The sequence below is a fragment of the Lepidothrix coronata genome, unplaced genomic scaffold (genome assembly GCF_001604755.1).
Source record: "Lepidothrix coronata isolate B3197 unplaced genomic scaffold, Lepidothrix_coronata-1.0 Scaffold95, whole genome shotgun sequence".
Taxonomy (NCBI): Eukaryota; Metazoa; Chordata; class Aves; order Passeriformes; family Pipridae; genus Lepidothrix; species Lepidothrix coronata.
Window position 1 is genome coordinate 2,129,914 of NW_016690275.1, and position 22,425 is coordinate 2,152,338.

Sequence of the window (22,425 nt, forward strand, 5' to 3'; positions counted from 1 at the left end):
CTGCATTCAGTTGCCTTCTCTCCACAAACTAACTTAGATTCCCCAATAGCTTCCTTCCCCCTCAGTACCCCACATCCACAGAACCCTACTCAGGTCTGCACCCATTTTCACTGGATTTTCCCCTTTCTGATAATCCTCCATCTCTGGGTGACATTCCTCTCCATCATGTAAACATATGCTTTTTGCAGAAAAGACCCTTTGGGGCCTTAGGAAAACTTTTCTTCCCAGCTCCTTTACATGGACAGCCTGGCAGAAACGTACCACATACGCAGCAATAGTTCCTACTCTAAGTGCTGTCTGTACAACTCAGCCCTTTTACATCAAACCAGTCAGGCTATAGTGTCATTTGACATATTAAACATCACCACTAGTTCATACACTTTCAACTGATTCTTCATACCTGAGAAGCATATTAGCTCAGGAATATGCTGGGAACACATTTGAATTATTAGCTCCATGAATACAAGCACACACAAAGGTAAATTTGGCACCAAATTTCTGAAAGGTAGGGGTATGCTAAAATAAGGCCTGTTCGATGCTCTTACAAGCAGGTCACCAGAAATCACTGCAGAAAAGTTATGTAAAAAATAAAAGAAAAAAAATGAGAAAAAGATAAAACCCCACAAAACCCAGTCCTATTAGCTTTTCCATGTAAAATATACAGTGACTCCTGGCAAGAAAAGGCTGTAAGAGGGAAGATTATTCCCCTAGGATTCCCAAACCCTAGCTGTCTTCCACTGCATGACCAAAATGTAGCACAGAACCACAAGAGGGGAGAAAAGCACCTGGGTGAAGGAATCAAATTCCCAGTTCTCCCGCAGCAACATTAAACAAAAGGATGAGGCAAACTCTGGGATTTTTTGAGAAATTTTAAACCAGAAGAAGTGTAGGAAGATGATCTGTTCTGATGCAGATATGTGATCTATAAAGTCATAGCTTTAAACTAAACTTACAAAGTACACTACTATAGGTTCTTGGCTGTACTTCACAGCTGTTGAAACCTCTCCCACAGAAAGCCTATAAATATTTTATAAAAAAATATATGAGGAAGAAGGCCTAAAGCAACTTTGTGTGCAGTGGGAGCCCATACATGGGGAAAGAAAAGTGACCATGTAAACTACCACCGTACTGTTGCCTGTTATTTCAGGAAGATTCTTAGCCTTGCAATTTATCTCTAAATGTAGGTTTTCATCTGCAAAAAGAGAAAGAAAAGTAACATTCTGAGTAACTCTGCATGAAATCACTTCTATCAGGAGCCAGAGCTCACTGGGATGTATCAAAGCACATCTAAAACCTCCAGTCTAGAGAAACTTCTCAATACAGACACTAAGTAAATCTAAAGGAAACTTCATCCAGCATATTTTTTAAGGGCTCATCAGGTGCCCCATCTCCATCACTCTATGGAAGCATGCATCCTGAATGTTACTGTCTTTACTTACATACGGAAACCCCAGCTAGTGGGATTTTTAAGACTATGGCGTTTGTGGTTATGCCTCTGATCACATCCCCTGGTCTTTGTGCGAGTGTAAATAAAAGAATGTCATTATCCAGATAACCTGGGATATTAGCAGACTACTGTTGCAGCAGGGGACTGCGAGAATTACAAGTCAGGAAATCTGGAAAACAGCAACCCCATAAACCTGTACCAGAATTAATAACAGCCTCCGAAACTCATCTCAGACACAGAAGTAGTCAGCTTTGTGTGCTTGATGCACACACAGGTAGCACAATGGAAAGTGATCCTCACATATTTCCATGTATTGCTCTATGTTTCAGTGGATCTCTGGTTTGCAAGCTTTGTAAATGCTTATGACTAGGCAACAGATCATCAACATTTTAGCTACAAGTGACAGCTCTAACACTGTAAATTGAATTTAAATTTCTAATATTTCATAAAAAAGAAAATCCAAAATTTTGATGGCAGGCAACTAGAATCTAGCATTCAGTAATGATCACCGATCAACGCTTCTGTTGCGAGTCCACCTCTCTGGAGCAAACATACTTTGTTCGCTGACCATCTGGTTCTTAAAAGATTTTAGTGCTGAAGCAAGATCCAGAAAAATAGCTGCACAGCTGATGCCTTTCCCTTGGGAAAGGCACGGTTTCGAATTTAGACAATACCCTACAGTAGACAAAGGCTGGGTGGGAGGAGGGCTCTTCGGCAGGTCAAGAGTTAGTAGGTTTATCTGGGGAGACTGAGGGGGACCACGGGGAGAGGCTGGCGGAAAGCTGCGGCACCGAGCCCGGAGGAGAAGGGAGGGAGGCAGCAGGGACAAACGACACAAAAGCGCTGCGAGGCGGCGACGCCGGGCGGGAGGAGCAGGGAAAGGAATGGGAGAGCTGGAGAGCGGATCCCCGATCCGCCGGCCGGGCGGGATGAGCCCCCGGCGCTGCCTCCCTGCAGGGCCCCGGCTGCCTCCGGCCTCCCGCCGGGGCCTCCTCGCACCCGCCGCGGTGGCTCCGCCGCTCCCCAGCCCGGGCCCCCCTCGCAGGCCCCGGAGTCCGCGCTCCGCGCACCCCGCCGGCCCCAGGCCGCGACCGCGGCGCCCCACGCCGGCCGGGCCCCACCGGGGCCGCCGCACCTGCCTCGGCCCGGGGCTGCCCCCGGGCGCTGCCCCCCGCCCCGCCGCGCCTACCCGCAGCCCGCATCGCCCTCCGGCCGCCTGCCTCCTCTCCACGCCGCCTCCGCGGCCCCGGCCGCTCCCCCGCCCCGCTAAGCCGCTTACGGGGCGGCAGCCGCCGCCTCGCCCGGCCGCGCGGGTACCTGGCTCCAAGGTGCACAGCAGGCGCGGCGCGGTCCGGGAGATGCAGCTGCGCTTCTTGAGCACGTTGCTGAGGATGGTGCCCACGCCGCCGCCCGAGCTCTGCCGCTTCAGGCATCGCCCCCCGCGCCGCAGCGAGCCCGTCAGCCTGTCCTGCCGCATGGTGCCCGGGGGCTCGCCCTAGGCCGGCGGGGCCGGGGGCATGGCAGGCGAGGATCTGCACTGCAGACAGCGAAGTCCAAGTGCGGGAGAGAAGAGGGAGGACAAGGAGAGGAGAAAGGAAAAAAGGGGAAAGAAAAAAAAAAAGCTGTTCCCGCCCACAATCGTAGCATCACTGCCTGAGTAAAGCAGCAGCCTCTCCTCCTCCAGCACCACCTGGGATGCAGCGGGCAAAGGGAAGCAGAGCTCTGGTTAGAAATCAAGGGAGCCCCGGCGGCGGTGGTGGGGCTCAGCGCTGGCAAAGGGCTCCAGGACAGCTGCACAGCCCCCCAGGCTGCATGGAGACACTCGACAGCAATACGGACACAGCTCGCTTGACGCTTGTTAACAGGCGGCAATGCCGAAATTTCTCCAGAGAATGAAATTAGCTAAATATCCACCAAAGAGTCTTCTCGTGTAGTTCTCTGGGCTACAGCTGGACACATATAGATAGTCCTGCTGCCCCTTTCAAAAAGCTGTCCTGGGAAGGAATACCACAAGCACTACCAGACCATGGAACAGGGGGAGAGTGAAGAATATAACAGCATCTCAATGCCAGGGCAAGCTGGATCAGGTCCTGCAGCCAGAGCTGCTTATGGACAGCCTCAGCAGCAGCACAAGCAAGTGAGCTGTGCAGTATCTGTTTCTGACTCTCCAGCACAGAGCCTTTGGACATTCTCAGCTAAAATAACAGCCTTTTCTATGAATCTAAATTGCAACTGCACTTACAAGCAATGATGTGCCATGCACTAAATAGTTAAAAGAAGCTATTCAACAGCACTTTATTAGATGCATTTTCCATTACTATTTGGTCTAACAGCATCTTAAAAGGGTTTAATACAGAATTTCAAACTAGTGGTTCGATTGACAGGAAGGAAGAGCATTTGAAATAATCACAGCTTTTACAACCTAAACCATGCAGTGTTTCTGTGGAAGGAGAGCAGATTTATCACACCACATTAGTCAGGCTGAAAGACCAAACTACCAGAAGTCTGAGTCTACCTTCCAATGACTGTAGCTTTGAAACAATTTGCTCCTTTCTTAAAAAGATGTTTTACTCAATCACATTATAGAGAGGAGAAAACTGGCAACAGATAAGCAGTGAAGCCAATTACATAAAAGATACACAATATAAAACACAGAATCAAGCCTTTTTTAAGATCAGTTATAGCTATCTTTAGAAGTCACTGTTACGTTTTCAGAGAAGCGTGATTTTGATCACGACTCTTTAAATATCTGTTTCAGTTTTGGAGAAAAGTCACTACATTTGAGCTGCTAGCTTGCACTCTGAATAGATAATTAAGTCTGTGTGTCGGTGGTTCTTTTTTTATCAAAGGTGACACTTCCCTGCTGATGTAGATATGCAAATCACTTTCTTTCAGTGCCAGCTGGAGATGATGATTTAGTAGTTAAAGCATCAAATTTTAAATCAATTAGTCTCCCTAGGTGTACTGAATGGACCAATGGGACTGTACCAGCAACATTTAAATACAGAAATAGCCATATTATGTCTCTAATATTATTCTTCCCTTGCTTGAGCACCATCCACAAATAGCGCCATATCATTCTTGGATCATTTCAAGACTGACTAACTCAACACCACATGCCATTGCCCAAAGTCTCAGGAGCCATAGCCAAAGTTTCAGAAATCACTCCTTATCCATACAGTGAGAATCGGTCATCACACTAAACTGAACATAATCATACGTTACCTTCAATTTTTAAACAATTACCAATCAGCTCTAAGACATCAATATTTAACTGATAAGGATAATCAGCTCTCAAAATGAGAATTAGGTATCCCCATTACTGGTATTTCTCCTACTTGTCATCTTGTTGCTATAAGAATACTGGAAACAATCAGGACAATCATTCTGTGACTCAGGACATGGATACTTCCAAGCATACCAGCATACCATTAAGGAGCTTTCCCGCATGCCAGCCAATAAACACAACATTGAAGAAAAAAAATGCAAAATTGAACTTCAGGAGACAAAATGAAGAAGCCAAACCATACTAATGGGTTTGATGACTCACTGGATCATTAGCACAGATGGATTTTAGAGACAAGGGATAACCCTTCCATTAAGCATACATATACATATCTTAAGGCCTAGAGCCTAGTTTCTAGAAAAGTGGATGGCACTGGATTTTAACCACTGATCAGCCAAAGCCTCTAATTTGCCTTTGGCAAGACATGTTTGCCATCACGAATCTAGTTCAATACGCCAATGCACAGAAGTCTTCTCACATCCACAAGTCCTCACCTGCAGTTACTGACAACACAGATGACATTCAGAAAGGATTTTGAGGGGAAAAAAAATATCAAAGCATTTGGCTAAGCGAGATATTTCAGCTCCAGTATTTCGTAATAATCAACCCGAGACTTTGTTTCTCCCCCCGCCCTGTAGTTCATGTATTCCCTCCCACACAATAGAGTCACTTTCTGAAAAACCTTACCTCTTCATTTAGTACCTCTTTGCAGTCTTACCACCATCTGCTACCCATGCCATTTTAAAGCCAGAGAACTTAAGAAATATTAGTTCATATGTATAACTTGTTCCTTTGTTACAATCAACCTTATCGTGGTCGGTCCTATGATCACTGCCAGGATTTTACAAACTCCATGTACTTTAAACCTCTCCATTCCTCAGCCCTCTTCTGTCTTCACTGGGACAACAAGGTAAAACAGAGGCAGCTAGAAAGGGAGAATGAGCACAAACAGATGGGGCAGTGACAGGAACAGTAGCAGAAATGGGGCCACAGATCAATCTTGCTTTTAAAGAACATATCTGTTTGCATGGAGCTTTAATTACCAACCCTAGGATTAGTGGAAGGCATAGTTTACTGCTTCTCTTCTGATGCGTGCTAAGAAGACTACTGTAATCAAGACTAAAAATGGTAAGACATTTTTTAGCTGGGTGACTGTATTTCATTAAGTCCACATCCTCCCCTTTATTTCACAAAAAAGCATACAGATCTCCCTTAATTCTGCTTTGCATCACAACATCCCAGTAAAACAGTCAAAATCTGGGGACAAAAAGCTTGTTTGCCACACTTCTGGACATATATGTTGGCAAAAATACTTTAAGCAACATGTACCCATGAAAAAATACATTATAGTAAATATATGGTCTGATAATATTGTAATATGTTTCGTCCAAACACATTTTAGAAATTACACTTAGGCAGCATCACTACAGCAGCTGCCAATACAGCAAATATCAGGAAGAAATATCTATCAATAGGATGAAGGGGGAAAACGTATTGTAACCACAAGGGAAAACCTGTTATATTGACCAAATCATAGCCTCATACGCTACCTTTAAGAGCCCAAAAAAATGTACCCAGAAAATGTGACCCCATTACCACTGGGTTTCAAATAGCTCTACAGAGTTAGCAAATAAAGACATTTTAAATCCAACCAACATATGTTTTGATGTGTATTGTAGTTCATCATGAGTTCAAAAGAAAAAAGGATTTCACTTGCAAATTGTAATGTACAAGAGAAAACACGTGGAATGAAATATGTTCATGTTGGAAGGAAGAAAGGGTAAGGCAATTTGAGATTCTCCCAGGAGGCCAAACTATTTTAAATACATTTAGCCCATTAAACCATCTTCACCACTGGAGCACAAGATTCCTATCTTACCCAGTTCTGTGTTCTATTAATAAATATCCCCTCTGTCAAAACCAGCCCTGCTTCCTTCTGCTTGATCCTAGAGGCCTAAAAACAAGTACGACCCACTTGGAGTTTCACAGTCCTCCAACGCACAAGATGGAGCCACCTCTGACAGCTTGAAAAGAGGTCTCTGGCTTGTTGGGTTTTTGACACTGCAGGGGCACAGGCACTACAGAGATGCTACAGCACGTGTCCCTTGACCACAAAAGTCTGTGAGGTGGCACAGCCCAGCACACCTCCCACTTCAGGCTGCAAGCAGAGCACGCCCTCCTGCACTGCCAGTACTTCTTTGTCCGCAGGCTCTGGTACTCACATGCTACCTTAGACAGTGCAGGTGAGCGGGTGCTGTGATCCACCACCTGCCTGTAGCTATTGTGTCAACCCCCAAGCACAGTCTGTAGCACTGTTTTGCATATCCACAGCATGAGCACCTGACAAGGGAGCCCATCAGTAAGACTGGACGGATTTGTGTTATACAGAAGGAGAAATGGGACTTTGGACTAACAGGTTCTGTTCTGCCACCAATCTGGTTACTGCTGTCAGACAAGTAATCCAGGGTTGTCTTTACTGCACAGAGGATGGTTCCAGAACCAATAAAAAAAATGAAGTTTTGCTACTGTACTTGTGCCTAGAGAAGGTTAATTCTGTGCACTTTCAACAAGTAGGAATCGTGAAAATGGTACAAATTGTTGGCAAGCTACAGTCTCATCAACACAGCATTAATATTTTAAACTTTTCCATTGCGTTAGTCATCATTTGTATCACTTTGTATATAAAATGTCACAAAAAAGGTCAGGACCTCACTTGTCCTATACTAGATATCAGAGACAAAAAGCGCAGAGCCAATCCTTGCCTACAAAGACATTCAGTGCAAATTTAAGCTACACAATGGACAGGAAATAACATCTGTGATTTCCAGAAACAGAGAGCTAAAATTTACATGATTTAGCCTCAGGAAGAGTGCAGCTAGTCAAATGTTTCCTCTTCCTTTAGACTTCAGGCACATAACCTCATTACTTATTTCCCCCTTCAAAAACTGTGGGCACAATAATTACTCTTTAACGGAGCCTTCTTTTGAAGGAAGCCCTAAAACAGCCCACTTGTTCTTGGAGAGTGTAAGACAGAGGATCCAGGGAATTCTCTCACTACAGAGTGATCTCTGGCCATGGGGCTTTGTTTATAGCTAAGATATCTGAAAAAGAATATTGCTTGCACGTTGTTTAGCCATATCTGTTAAGGACTGATCCAGAGACCATCATTACAATAGTACTGCTCACTATAGTATATATCTTTTAACAGGAAATTAATCTACAAGACTCTAACTCCTGTAAAAAGCTCACTACTGTATATGCACTATCCTTCAGCTTATCTTAATCAGGATTCAGCCAAGACAACTTCATACTCAAGATTCTTTGTTATGATCTTTGGTTGTGGTGGTCTGATTTGGTTTTTTTCTAATTCTCAGCCCTTCCTCCCATACATACTATCCACTCCTGCCTTTTGTACTACACACATGCATACACTAGGACAGGACTGACGAGAAAAGAAAGTCCCCTCCCTAGAGCCAGGTCTTCTTGACCCCAGCATCACTGGCCCGCAAGTGCACATTGTAATTTATCCTTCGGGAGTGATGGACAGTTACAACTAGTAAGTGTATTTACAAGTTGAATAATGTTCATAGTCATATCTCTTCTTGAAATTTTTGGCAGATACGCCCTGAGAAGTATGTCAAAATTTTCCAGCATTAGTGAAAACATTTGAAAATATAATACAATCCATTAATCAATTGTGAAAGCAGTTTCTGGCAGTTTACAGCACAATGGGGTGGACTTGTGATGACCAGTTTCCAGTCTAGGGAGGCACCACATTCGTAGGCAGTAAATCAGTGCAGGTAAGGCCATCTGCAGTCCCTTGATCCACTGGTTGTTCACAGAGTTGCACAAGATGCTTATGCAATTGGATCATGTAGGTGAAAATATGAAAGCCCTCAAAAGCACTGCAGATTGCCAAAAGAGAAGTACACACATGCCTGTAACCCCCTGAACCTGCCTATAACCCCTCTCCATTTGCAGATATATAACTATTTAAATTAATGAAGGAGGTGCAGAAAGACTTGACATCTGTTACAGTACCAGGTCTAAGGGCAGCAACAGCAGAACTGCATGAACTCATCTCCCAGACCTATGCTCAATCCAGTAGAGCACAAAGCCCCTATTTTCCTGAGTTCTTTAGAAAATCACTCAGCAGTAAGCCAGAAGCTTGTCTTAAACCTGTCTACAAGATAATCACATCAACCTAACACTGAATATGTTAATATTCAAATGCTTTACATCACAAATTATTAACTCTCCTATGCCACCAACTCTCATCGCCACACAACTAATCAGCTAGTATTCTGTAGTATCTGGAGTTCCTATGTCAAACTGGTTTTAAGGATAGAAGAATTAAAATTGCTGATAATTCAGTAAGCATGAGCACACAAGTGACAGCAAATCGTGTCAATGGGCTGGGTAATAAGAAAGGGTGGCCTATTTCACTCTAGGCCCATCACTGAGAATTGGCTGTTCCCAGAGCTTAAAAGGAAAGAACTGAAAAACTTCCTGAAAAGTAGAAACTGACTCATGTTTTTTAAACATGGTGCATCACAGATCACAGGCACCTCAAATATTTCAGGGAAAAACAACAACCAAAAAACCCCCTACTGACATTACAAAACAGATGTGATGTGGAAATCTTTACCTTAACGTAAGGTTCAACAGCTGCATGGAAAGGACGAGGCAGAGATTTAACACAGAACTATCCATGAGGGAAACAAAAAGGGGATTAAATATAATTTTGCTTGATCACAAGACAGCAGTAAGTTCACCTTATTATGCCAATAATAGAGGACAACAAACTTTTACAATTGAGTATGTCTGATATTCCATAAAAGCTATCTGTGCTCACTGCAGTGCCCATGAATCCTAATTTTGAGCTGCAGCAGTATTGCAACGCACTTCAGAAAAGCACAGCAGAAAAGCAGACCGCCTGCTTTAAAAGAAAGTAAATAAGCGAAAAGAAAACACATTAGCATATAGAGGAGCACAGTTAGACAGCCAGATGATATTGAAAAGCATGGTGGGCAATAGTCTTAACAAAAGAGCTGCAATTGTTTCTGTAGACTTATGGCAAAGTTGAGTACCAGGGGACACACCGTGAAGGCATAAGGTCAATTAGAAGGCTGAGAGATTAGGTTTTAATCATTAGCATGTTTAACATGGTTAAACATCTATAAGAAAATGCCAACATGGGGGGAAATTGAGAAGGTACTTGTTTTAAAACATGTGGGATGGAGGTAGGAGGCACGAGCTAACCTTGAATACTAAGTAAGAAATTATAAGGATGGGACAAGAGAGAAAAGTAGGTTGTGAAGAGTTCTGGATATTAAAGCAATGAGAGGAAGACATAGAATAGATCTAAAATGATAATAAAGAAAGCATAGTCACAAGCACTCGTGAACACCTGTGATTAATCAAACACTGAAGTTCACCTCTGTGTTTAATTCTTTGTATGTTGTCTTCCAAAAGGACAAAAGTACGCCCAACAAAAAAAGAACTTCAGAAACTTTCTATGTCCCAAACGCTCCCAACAAGCTCTTAATCAGAGAAAAATTATAGACAAGTAAGTGGATAGATCTTTCCACGTGGTGAAATTGGGTGTGTGTGCAATTCAACAACAGCATTTAGTTTTCTTACTATCTTTTTCCACTTTGCTTCAAATGCATAAATAAACTCTAAAGTTATAAATGCCACTTGAGGAGCTGTATTGTTCTGATAAAGAAAGTAAAAGGAGGGAGAGAATCAATTTATTTTACTTACTGCCTTCATGTGCCAGCTATAACAGTAAAGCAGATCATATGCAGCTACATTAAGCTGATAGTTGCATCTCATGAACAAGGTAAAACACATGTCACACAATGCTAAAGTAACAATATATTTTAACTGCTGCAGTAACCAGTAGTATAAAGTCTAGAGTTACCAATTGGAACAAAAGTCACAGCAATACTTAACACGATCGATAAAATATAGAGAAAACACTTTTTAAATTAAATATAAAGCAAAGAATTGAAGTCTCAAAGAGCAAATTACCTTCTTTTTGTCAGAGAAATTATTTGACTCTACCAAAGCGCAGAATTAAAAATAATATGTTTCTTACCAAAATAGTAAGAAAAAAAATTGCTGAATAGGCTTATATAAAAAAAAAAATTGAAAAGTATGATTATAAAAATTAAGAACTGTTCCTTAACCTTGCTAAACAATATGAAGTAAATGCATATCTTGGCCAGTATTCATACCCCAGAATCCAGCTTAAATGCTATATGGTAATGTAAAAAAATAAATCACCAAGTCAGCAGAAAATCTAACCCAATACATGAAAAAAGAATTCTGACAGGTTTGATTTGTAGTTATGTTAAGATAATAGTTGCAGAAAAATGAAGGTCATAGCAGGTCCCAGGTCTAAAACTGAACTGCTCTTCCTTTATTAGAATCTGATTATTTGCTTAGCACCTAGTATAGAAAATTAATTTTACAGTGTGAATTGCCAGCTTCATTGATCTGAACTGCTATTTCAGAAACAGCAAGATTCTAATCCCCCCAACATAATGAAAGAAAACAAAACAATCCTATGTCCCCAAGACAAAATTTGTTCAGAGACTGAACACTTTGAAAGATTTTAGATTAAAGAGTAATTGCCAAAGTCAGAAAAATTATTAATGACAAAATGTCTTTGCTTTGGACCAGGAAACATTATGGAAACAGGACCACTTTCATACATAGATGGTTTTATACGTTTAGTACTTATTTGCAGTAACACTAAGGTCATCCATCAATGATTAGGCTCAGATCATGGAAGGTTTTCATTAGACACAAAGCAGAGACAGGCTGGTCCTGCATTGCCCAAGGGTAAGAGTCCAGCTTCCAGCACAGATCCTCCCTCTCCCACTACACATGGCCTCTACTGACAGAGCTCTGTTACACAGAAACAGAAACAAGACCCTTTCTGGGGCTGGGGAGGGTAATGGTGCTGACTCCAAAAAGAAGTTCATATAAGCCCCATAAAAGCTCTTGGAACCACAAACCCTGACCAGTTAATAGGAAGTCCTACACCACCACTCAAGTTCTTTGATCACATATACATTAGTTCCCATTTGCAGATGCCAATAGTTCCTAAAAGAAACTTGTGTGTACATGAAGCTATTGCAACCCCAAGTCCTCCAGAACACATAATTCTTTTCATCTCCCACATGGGCCATAGTTTCACAGAGCATATCTCCAAGTTGGTCCCCCCTTCCCCCCAATATGCTACTGCCAAGTTCTTGTCTTGTCCAACATTCATTGGCAGCAATAGATACTAGGCCCTAGGTCCTGAAGGAAAAATAATTATACAGTGACTCTAAAGGAAGTGAGAGTGGGGGAGTAATCAATGTACATAGCTGATATATTTTTAAAACATATACTAACCAATATGAATAATTGAATATTACTAATATTTATAGTCATGTCTAGAGAGGTCTCTGTTTCCATATCTTGGAAACAGAAGCAACTAACAAAGAAAAAGAACTTCAAACTACCACCTCTCTTTCCTGAAAAAAGTACATACATTGGTCATTTAAGCAAGTTTGACATAGATGGTTTTTTTGCTGAAATTTGTGAGATGAAGAGGGAAAGAGTTATCAGTTCCAACAACATTACTACTCCAAGCTTTTATACTCAACAGTTAAATGACAACATTTCAGTTCATAACCCACTCTTACAGGACAAGTTTATGGAACTGGATATGTATTTAGGATTAATCAAAGGCTCATTTAGTACTGAAGCCTTGAGCCATTAAAACTGATTTTGAGCATGTACAACACCATACAAGCACGAGTTTGCTAACAGCAAAGCTCTGTTCGTTTATTTACTACTGCGTATCTTTGGAAGACTCGCTTCACTTCTCTGACTATGTGCTTCTCCTACCAGCCTTCAAGTGGTCTTGCCTTGTTATGTTTTTCAAAGAGCCTTGTACCATGTGTTTGCCCAATGATGTCCAGTTTGTCCAGCTCAACAAGTTCCTGACTTCACTGGACCTCTCTAGACATTACTATAAATGTTAGTAATATTCAATTATTCATATTAGTATATGTTTTAAAAATATATCAGCTATGTACATTGATTACTCCCCCACTCTCACTTCCTTTAGCGCCACCGTATAATTATTTTTCCTTCAGGATCTAAGGTCCAGTACCTATTGCTGCCAATGAATGGTGGACAAGACAAGAACTTGGCAGTAACATATTGGGGTGTCCTAGTTAGAACAGCTGGGACCAGCTCATCACTGAGTAGGTGTAACCCAAAACTCTGTATTCTATACCCTTCCATGCCATTTCCCAGAAACTGTTATCAATAGACCATTTACAGCAACTGCCCAGAGCACACCTGACCCCTCAGGCTATAAGCTGGGTGTTAAGAGGCCTGTGAGATGGGAGGATGCTCCTGTCCTCACACCCATTGTGGAACTCCCCGCTCTGAGGGAGGTACTGGGCATTCCTGCCTGAACCTGAGGATATATAATCTTGGAGTCTTGGGACTTCTGTACCACCCGTGGGATCCAAAGAAGGACCAGAACTTGGACTGGACTGCGACCACCACTCTCAACCAGACTGAGACCATCTTGACTGGACTGCGACTACCATTCCCAACCAGACTGCAGTCACGACTCTCGACCAGACTGCAATCACCACTCTCACCAACAGGTTTTCCCTCTCCTTTTACATTTGGACTCAGGGGGACCATGTGGGGCTCACCATGGGAAGGGGGGCCCAACAAACACCACTCTGTTCATGCCCCAGGGTGCTGGGTTATACATCTGGGTTTTGTGGGTTAAAACCAATTGTTTGTCTGTGTAATTGTATTTATTGTATTATTTTTATTAAATTGTTATTCTGACTTATAATCTCTTTTGAGTTGGGTTCATTTCCCCTGCCGGTTTACCTTTAAACCAGCACATGGGGGGAGGGGAGGACAACATAAAAAACCAGACAACCAAAACCATACACAAAAAAACCCAGACCACATTAAAATGTTAGCTAGCTATCAATGATGCCTAGTCCAACCCAAGAACCAAAAACTGTTCATGCTCTGTAGTTTGGCCATATGTATTGTATAGATGGCAGGGAAAACACTGATCAGTACCAGGTTGCTGTGATTTTAGGAAGGTAACAATAATTTATAGAGAAATAAATTTAGAGGCCGTTTCACTGCTGGCAAAACATAGCAAGAAGTTTCCAATTTTTACTAAGAAATAAGATACAAATGATAGGTTTGTAAGTAAGATGATGTAAAATGGAGATGGAACATAGACTTGACTTCCTTGGCAAATTCCAAGGATATATGAAGAGCACTCATTTACTGCTCAGTAAGTCACATTCAGGTTATTAACAGCTTCAAGCAGAAAAGCATTTTAAAATCTGAGGTTCTCATTTAACTCTTCCTCCAGAGATGCTCCAGCACTTAACTATAAGCAGGACTATTGATCCAAATAGACCAAGTTCACACCCCATTTTTCTAGCACCTTGTTTTTAAATGTCAAGCTTATCTCACAAAGCTGCAGAAACATAGCTGCTGGCACTGCCTGATGCTCCATAAATCAGTCTGTTCCTAGCACTAATTATTCCAGGCAGCTGTTATCCTCCATTTGATCTTTAGTACTCAGGAAATCTTCTCTTCAAAGACTAACTGACCAAAGAATGTTTAGCATGTGCCACTTGGAGATAAAATGCATCTGTGTTACTTAAAGGCCATGTACCCTGTTGGGTATTTTCAGTGAAGCCCCATTAACCCTCCTACAAGTTCACAATGGTTTAAGAAAAAAAAAAAAAGAAAAAAGGTTGTTTCAGTGGGAAAAAGAACAGTGCAGTTACTTGTACTGAAGTGTAACCCCCAGAAGAATAAAAGAGGAAGTAGTGCTAAGCTAGGCAAGTGTCAAAGACTATGCATACAATCTAATCACACAACTTTTTCTCTCACGCTGTTTCTACATTCAAATGTTTGTCAGAGGGAGATTAAAGACTGCAATGACATGGTATTGTAGTTATGCAGCTCACACAGCAACCCTTGCTGCAAGCTTATACACAAGAGCAATCTTAACATCCTGATTGTCCAACATTTGCCACAGATGCCATGGCTTTTCACTACCTGCAGGAATCGGAGCAGGAACTACGTCAGTTCAAAAGTGTCTAAAGATCTGTGAAATATGAATACACTCAGGCGCACTTCTCACGCAACACTCCTTCCCACGTGGCCTTTGGCACCACTGGTTGTGCAGCCAGCTTCCTCACAAATTCCCAGTTAACAAAATTAACTCCTAGGTTATACTGTGGATGCTGACAACGCCTCCCAGCAAAGCGCACAAGCACTTTTCAGGCTGAGCCCTTTGCTCAGTGGGGGCCCTGCACCCCACTCCTCCCTCCATGGCCAACACTCACCCTGCCCAGACAGACATGCTGGGCTGCAGGATGGTGAGCTGTTTCACACTGTTCCTGAACCTATGTGGAAATTGGCACCTCCTCTCATTTAACCACAATAATCCCTGGGTGACTACATAAAAGGTTTTCCAGCTTTTCAGGGAACTATTAGACTAACCAAACTTTACCACTGATCGGATATCCACAGCAGTGTCTGACAGTTAATTCTGATGTCATGACTGACTGACAGGGACTGTAGACAGAGAACAGGCTGTTCTGACTGTTGTCAGCAAACAGCAGTCTCCTTGCTCCAGATGACTGCATGCCTCTTCACTTTGAGCTAATCAAATCCCACCTTCCAAAGTTACCGCAGTACTACAGAAATAAGACATCACTGGTTTGAGAACTGCTTTGCCCAGGCATATTAGTATATAAGTACTACTAACAGTACTTGATAAGTAATACAAAAAGCCCCACGCACAATAATCTATCACATTAATTCCTGTTTCTAATACTAAGGGAGCATTTTATGTAACAAGTACTGTCCCAATACATCAACATCTCATGGCACAGCTGTTGCGAGAAACGTAATTCAGTGAACTCAAAACTCTTCATTAATTACAAAATTAATCCTGTAAAGTTAGCTATGACTTTGCAACAGTGACAGGATTACTGTCACACAGAAGAATACAGAAAAGAAGCTAAGCAGTCAATGTCCAAGTTGTATGCATACCCAAAACAAACACAATCTCGGGTGTAGCACTAACTCACCCAATTTCACTGTTGTCACAGCTGCTAGCACACTGACAAAGAGTAGTTACAACATCCTATACCAAATGTTGCAGAACAAGAATTTAATAGTGACTCTGCAATCTATACATCCTTATATTAAAGAATCTGAATTTTATGCTGCAAACTAGGCCTAGATTCAGCAGCCAGCCTAGTGCTTACAGCACGATTTACTGAATTTACTGTTTGGTTCCATGATAAGCAATGAAATATTTGTTCTGCAAGAATAATTTTTTTATATTGTAACCACATTCAGCTGTTACTATTCCATCAAGTTTCTACATCATTAAAAAATACTGCTGAACTATTTATTAGGGAGAGAGGGAAGAAATAAAACTAGTTGTAGTTAGGTAAGCAGTGGTTGATTCTCTCACCACCTCAGGTGACTGTCACAGGGTGCCCCTTCCACCTTAGCAGCTGGGGCCAGCTACAGAACACACCTACACAACACACTTCAGATGGGTCAATTTAGCCCCACTTCACCCTCACCCCAGATGTCTGCCATTTCCCAGGACAAGCATTCAACATGGGGCGAGATGGAAGGATGCAGGGTTATGGCTCTCCATTTCGCAGGGCCCACAAGCTTATACAGACGTGGGACACCACAGCTGTTTGACCAGTGTCTCCCAGATCTCACCACGCTCCTTTGGGTGAAGGGCTGGTATGTCCCAAACAGTAAGTCACTGCAATCAATATCCACTTGCTTCTGTGTGAGGCACGTTTGGGGCCAAGTTTGATGCTCAGTGGGCAGAAGTAAACAGGTAACTGAAAGCTCTCTCCTGTCAGAGGCAAGTGCCTGAGGTCAGATGCTCATTTGCTCAGCTTCCACCTAGTCCCAAACACCTTTCTCATGAAAATCTCACCTCTCCAGACACAGTGGCTTACTGGACTGGAAAAGGAACAGCAGCAGTGAGCCAGCACATTCCTCAAGGACATAATGGTCTCTTAGTCAGCAGGCTCCACACTGTCTCCAGGAATTTACCAGCAGCAGTGACCCCAACTCCAATGCAGACAATTTCCTATTAATGGCAGCAGTGGAATGATACTTAGAAGAAAAAAGCGTCAGTCAGGTACAGTATTATAACCCCCCATGCTGATACTGAGCACTGCCCAGTGTCACTTGAAACTGTAAGCACCTAGATCCTGAACAGACTCCCAGGGTTTGTAGCAAAGGCAATCCTATCTCTGGCTCCTGACACCAGCTGAAGCAGCCACCAGGACAGTTAGCTTAGTTAAATCCTGAAGAATGTAGCTGAAGGAGCCCATTATAAAAACCATTTTCAAGAACCGTTCAAATTTTAGTCAATGATGGAATATGATATTTGTTCTAGGGGAGCCAGGAGGTATTTTTCATGGAGGTAAAACATTTCAGTGGTGAGAGTTAGGAACAAAGAAGTTAGGAAAGTACATGACACAAAAAAGTAAGGATTCATATAATCCCTAAAGACTCAGAAGGAAAATATATGGCTTAGGAATGCATGTGGGGTCCTCAGCTCCATAACCAGCCTGGCAATCCCAGTGCTGAGCAGTCAGGGAGTGAGCTGCAGAGATGGCTGGCTGCACAGTCCCAGGAAGATCTCTGTAACAAAGTTGGTTGGAACCACTTTAATGGAAAGCTCTGCCATAAAATAACAGCTTGTGGAAAGCAAAGTCCTTTACAGCAAATTGTCATCTTTGATTAAAACATATTTCCAAATGCTAAAAGCATAATTTTGACTCTTTTTAGGATTAAACATTTTATCACCTTACTTGAAAATGGCTCATTACCTAACATGAAATGAAAAAGGCATCTGAACAAAGCATGTTGGTTCTAAATATAAGCTTTCAGAATTTTGCTTCATAAGCAATTGACTTTTGTGAGTGGGTGTTTTATTTCATGCTGGAATAACATATTTTAGTTGCTGTATCCTTAAAGCAAAATTTCCCTCAGAGTAAGGATTCCAGGTTCTGTAAGGGTCTAATCACTTAGTTCTTGACATCTTTTTAATCTGATATTCTACAGTGGCACAGACCACAAAAACTTTTCAGTTGAGATATGAACAAATTAGATAGCAAGCCAGCCTTTCTTTCCAGAAAAAAATAAAAGGAAAAAAAAAATCTTCTTTTCAACATCAGAAAAGAAATTTTGCTTTATCTTGGGAGTTAAGAAACTGAAATTAGCACCAAAGTGGCCACTGAGGGATACCAAATCTGAACAATCACAACATTTCCCAGGTTTGCAAGGAAACTGACTGGACAGTTTGTCAATTAGAATTCATATTACAGCTTTGTTTTTACAGTGGAGAATACTGGCAAGAGAAGATGGCAGTCAGATGAAGTATTTTTAATTAGTCACACATCAGTCAGCTTTCTGGAGCTAGCACATACCATCATGAAGAGCTGGCTGGAGACAGTGAAACAGGGTGGTCTCTCCCTGTAGGGCTTACCAATGCAACTGCTCATCAAATGATCAAAGATGTCAAAATTCATTACTTACAAGATCATGCTCTGTGTGCACATCCCATCAGCAGCACAGTTACACTTTAAGTCTGGGAACTTAGTTGATAGTTCTCCAGAAGAATATCCTGTGAGAGGGATAGTGCTGTACCAGAATTTTAGTAACTTGCTGCTCTGTTAAACTACTTCCCTGAGTCCCAGCATCCTGGCTGTGCTCTCAAAGACCATTTCCAAGATGATACTCTCATCAAAAGAAAGTAACCACGGAATTCACTAAGTAAAAACTCCTCAGGATTATTCCGTTAATGATTAGTTGTCAGTCTGCTATCCACACAGCTGGTATGATATTTAATAACACTTTTCTTTCTCCCAGAGTGATTGATACCCAGAATATACAATGTAATTTACATTAGCAAATACTAAACATGACACACACCTACTCATTGAAACATTTCTTCGTGACCTGAGGCACAGCAATGAGTGTTACTGTTTGCAGTCCTTCTCCTCCAAGTCTAGTGTTAACAAGAAAATAATCCTTCTCAGTCCAGCTCCCATTGCAACAGAATAAGCTTTCACATTTCCCAGAATCTTGGCTCGCTGAAGCTGAATGGAACATGTTAGTCAAATGGCATCCAATTTTATGCCCCTCTGAAGGGCTCTCCAGTAATATTTTTTAACATCACACAATTTATTAATAATACTGGACAACAATGAACAAGTCAGTTAAGATCACACTTACATCTAGAGCCATTTGTCTTTGTGCACAGCCCATTCCAAGGGACCAGCAGGTGAACTTCACCACCCAGATCAAAAGAACTCCTGCCCAGTGGCCCAATGCATCTTATGGACCAAGCACATAGCTACCATCCCCGCTGAGCCAAGCTTCAGCATTCCTGAATGCAGGTTCTCTCCTTTTCTAACTGGTCCATAACTTCACTCTTTGCAAACCAGCACAGGACACAAAACGGATCAGAAAATCCTTGCTAACCAGTGCTCAGACCACTTCCATATCCAGAGTCATAAGAAATAGAGAAAGCCTTTGCTCTGTGCAGCACAACTAACAGTTGGATGAAAACAGCAATAACTAAAAATGAATAGCAATATTCTATTTATTTCCACATGTATTGCTACAAGTAGGCAAGTGACCATAAAGAAAATTCAGCCTATCTTTGGACACAGTTTAAACAAACAAGATGACTGTGACATTTTCAAGCTCATGATTATGTTTCATTCCATTTCCCTTTCGCCACCAGAAGACTTCAAAGGACAAAAGATCAGGTAGAACTAAATTAACAACAATTCATTAGGAAAAAAAAAGAAGTAGCCACAAACAACATTTCTTAAGCATGCATTTCAGAAAGCCACAGCATCAATTTAAAGGATCAAATTCATTAGCACCCACAAAGGGTAGGCTAGTAATGTAGCCAAGCACACGAATACACATGAGGTAATAGGAAAGCTACTGAACTGAAACATGCAGCCAACTAAGTCATTTGAGAATGACTCACATGAAATCAGACTCCGTAAGAACTAAACCTCCTATGTTAACTGCATCAAAAGAGGAACGCACTTTTGATAGATCAATTAAATGGCTCTTGCTATAAAAAGTTACTGAAGCAGATTTATCTGCCTTCAAACATCAGAGCTACTGAGTAAGATTTAAAATCTATTATATCAACACCTTGAAAACGACAAATGATTTTCTAAATGAATGACCTGTTTCACAGCCACTTGGAAATCTAAATTAGAGTTGGAGATCAGCACAGCACATGCATGATAGTCTCTCTTTTAATTGCAAATGCAACACTGGAAATCACACAGACATTAATATTTTTATTCTTTAATAGAGAACATCCTCCTCTTTAATATATATATCAGATGTTAAAGTGAAGAACATGAAAAGCAAATATGAGCTAAAAAATAGTCCCCTAATTTATAACAGTGGAGATTCAGGGGAAGAAGGGTAGGTCAAAACTGCCATAGTAGCAACATTCATTGAGTAACGCAACTCTTCATAAAGAAATTAAAAAATTAAACAAGAGAAATTGAGGTGTTCCAGGTTAAAGCATATTTATACAACTGTGAAAGTACATCAAATTACTGGGAAACGAGTGAGAAAAGACAGATAAGCCACAGGCAAAATTTGATCTGCATGAAATATTACACATAAATAAAACCAAAACCCAGCCACAGAAACCCACTACACATATACACAAGTGCTTGTCCCATGTTAAGAGGCATCTGATCCAGAGTGAAATCAATCACAGAATACCAGGTTGAAAGAGACCTCAAGGATCATCTGGTCCAACCTTTCTCAGCAAAATCATGGTCTAGACAAGATGGCCCAGCATCTTGTCCAGCCGAATCTTAAAAGCATCCCTTTTTGAGGAATCCAACACCTCCCTTGGGAGGTTATTTCAATGGCTGATTGTTTTCATTGTGAAAAATTCTCCTCTCCTCCAAGAACCTTGTGAAGTTCACGTTCAATCAAATCAGTATTAGCTGTGCCCACAGTATATTGTGTTAAAGTTGTTTTCACACCTTTAACCAAACTTTTATCCTATGAACTAAAATTTGTGAATTTCTGCCTTGGTTTTGTAACAAATGTTGAGGGAAGAGGAGGGATGGAGAAAATGTGTGAGTAGATAATTAGTGCATGCAGAAAAAAGACAAGGAAGAACATATGAAGACAACCAAGGAATAATGTGAAGAAAATTCAAGACTGGGGAGTCATCTAGGTAGACACTGCAGGGTACACAAGCCACAGGGATGGGAAAAAATGGAACAGGGCCAAGAAGTCCAATATTTAAAGACTGAGTCAAGTAAGAAAGGCTAATAAAGAGTTTGGAAGGGAAAAAAAACATAGGACAAGACACAGATGCGACAGGACTGCAGTTAAATGGAGGAAGGGAATGAGATAGAAAACAGAAGTTTAATCTAGATATGTGAGTACTTTAACATATCTAAGTTACACTTTTCCAGAGACGTGATCATGGTGACCTTGCCCAGTTCTCTCCTAACCAAACAACAGCAGGCAATGCTTTCCCAGTTTCCTCTGAGTTCCATAGCCTGTGAGAAAAGTTGATGCTACAGAGACAGTAATTCATTCTCAGAAGTTGAGGAGGCTTCATAGTCCAATCTTCTACCAGAAAACTGTCCACCCCTCGAGGACATGCAGGGTACCAATCTGTGCCCAGATGGCGCAGTTCATGCTGGCTTTCTATGCAATTAAGATGCACTCAAAGAGACCACTAACAGGGCTAATAAGTATAAACATAACCTTCTAAATTTCTGTAGATGGACTCCAAAATATTCAGCTCACTCAGACAGGAGCTTCTAAATAACATCCGCAACCATGTGGGAATGAATGATCTCAGTTATAATTAAAAATCCATTTGTCACCATTTTTCAACCACTTCATATACGGAACCTAATACTTCTTTTGTGAATAACATTTATTTGACAGCCAGATGCTAAATCTTTTCATTCAATTCTTGCCTGACTACATTTGTAAAGCACTTCTCTTCATGTTTAAGGAAAGGATATGAAAGCCATCAACCTATGAAAACCAGAGATACACCCCTATTCCTGCACAAAATAAAATATTCTGTCTCCCTCTACTGGCTCTGCATTAAATCAAACCAGGAGGAGGAAAAGAAAAACTAGAAAGCTAATGCTTATTGTTATCTTAGAGAAATCTATACAGGGCACTATGCTGAAATAGCAGAAGAATAATACTTTAATCATAGTTTCTAAACAAGTATTACAACAGACAATACTAGGAGTCTTTCTGAACATGGCATGAAATCTATTTAAAGTTATTATAGGTACATAGCACCATAGCAATACAGCACCAAATTAATGATATATTTTGGAAATCTTCTACTAAAATTATTTCTTCATTAAAATACAAGAGAATATTAATTAACTTTCTGTTACTATAGCTTCAGTTTATTTTATATTGAATCAGATTTAAGCATTCCTGCTTGCCTCCAGCCAGACTGAGTTACAATTGAGTTGGATTATTTTAATTCTAAATAATTTATAGATAATACATGTTTTTAGTTTGGGTT

At 41.3% G+C, this 22,425-nt stretch overlaps 1 protein-coding gene across 3 annotated transcripts in view; it reads right to left on the minus strand.

Annotated features, from left to right (window-relative positions):
* TBC1D30 (TBC1 domain family member 30) overlaps positions 1-22,425 on the minus strand; it is a 54,135-nt gene that overhangs the window by 25,260 nt on the left and 6,450 nt on the right. For 2 of the 3 annotated variants that reach the window (XM_017822199.1, XM_017822198.1), the window contains exon 1: positions 2,765-3,102. The exons of the other annotated variant lie outside the window; for it this stretch is intronic. In XM_017822199.1, the coding sequence (XP_017677688.1) occupies positions 2,765-2,924 (160 nt within the window). In that variant the 5' untranslated portion in view covers positions 2,925-3,102. Of the gene's footprint in view, positions 1-2,764; positions 3,103-22,425 lie in introns of those variants that run through there. 3 annotated transcript variants of the gene reach the window in all.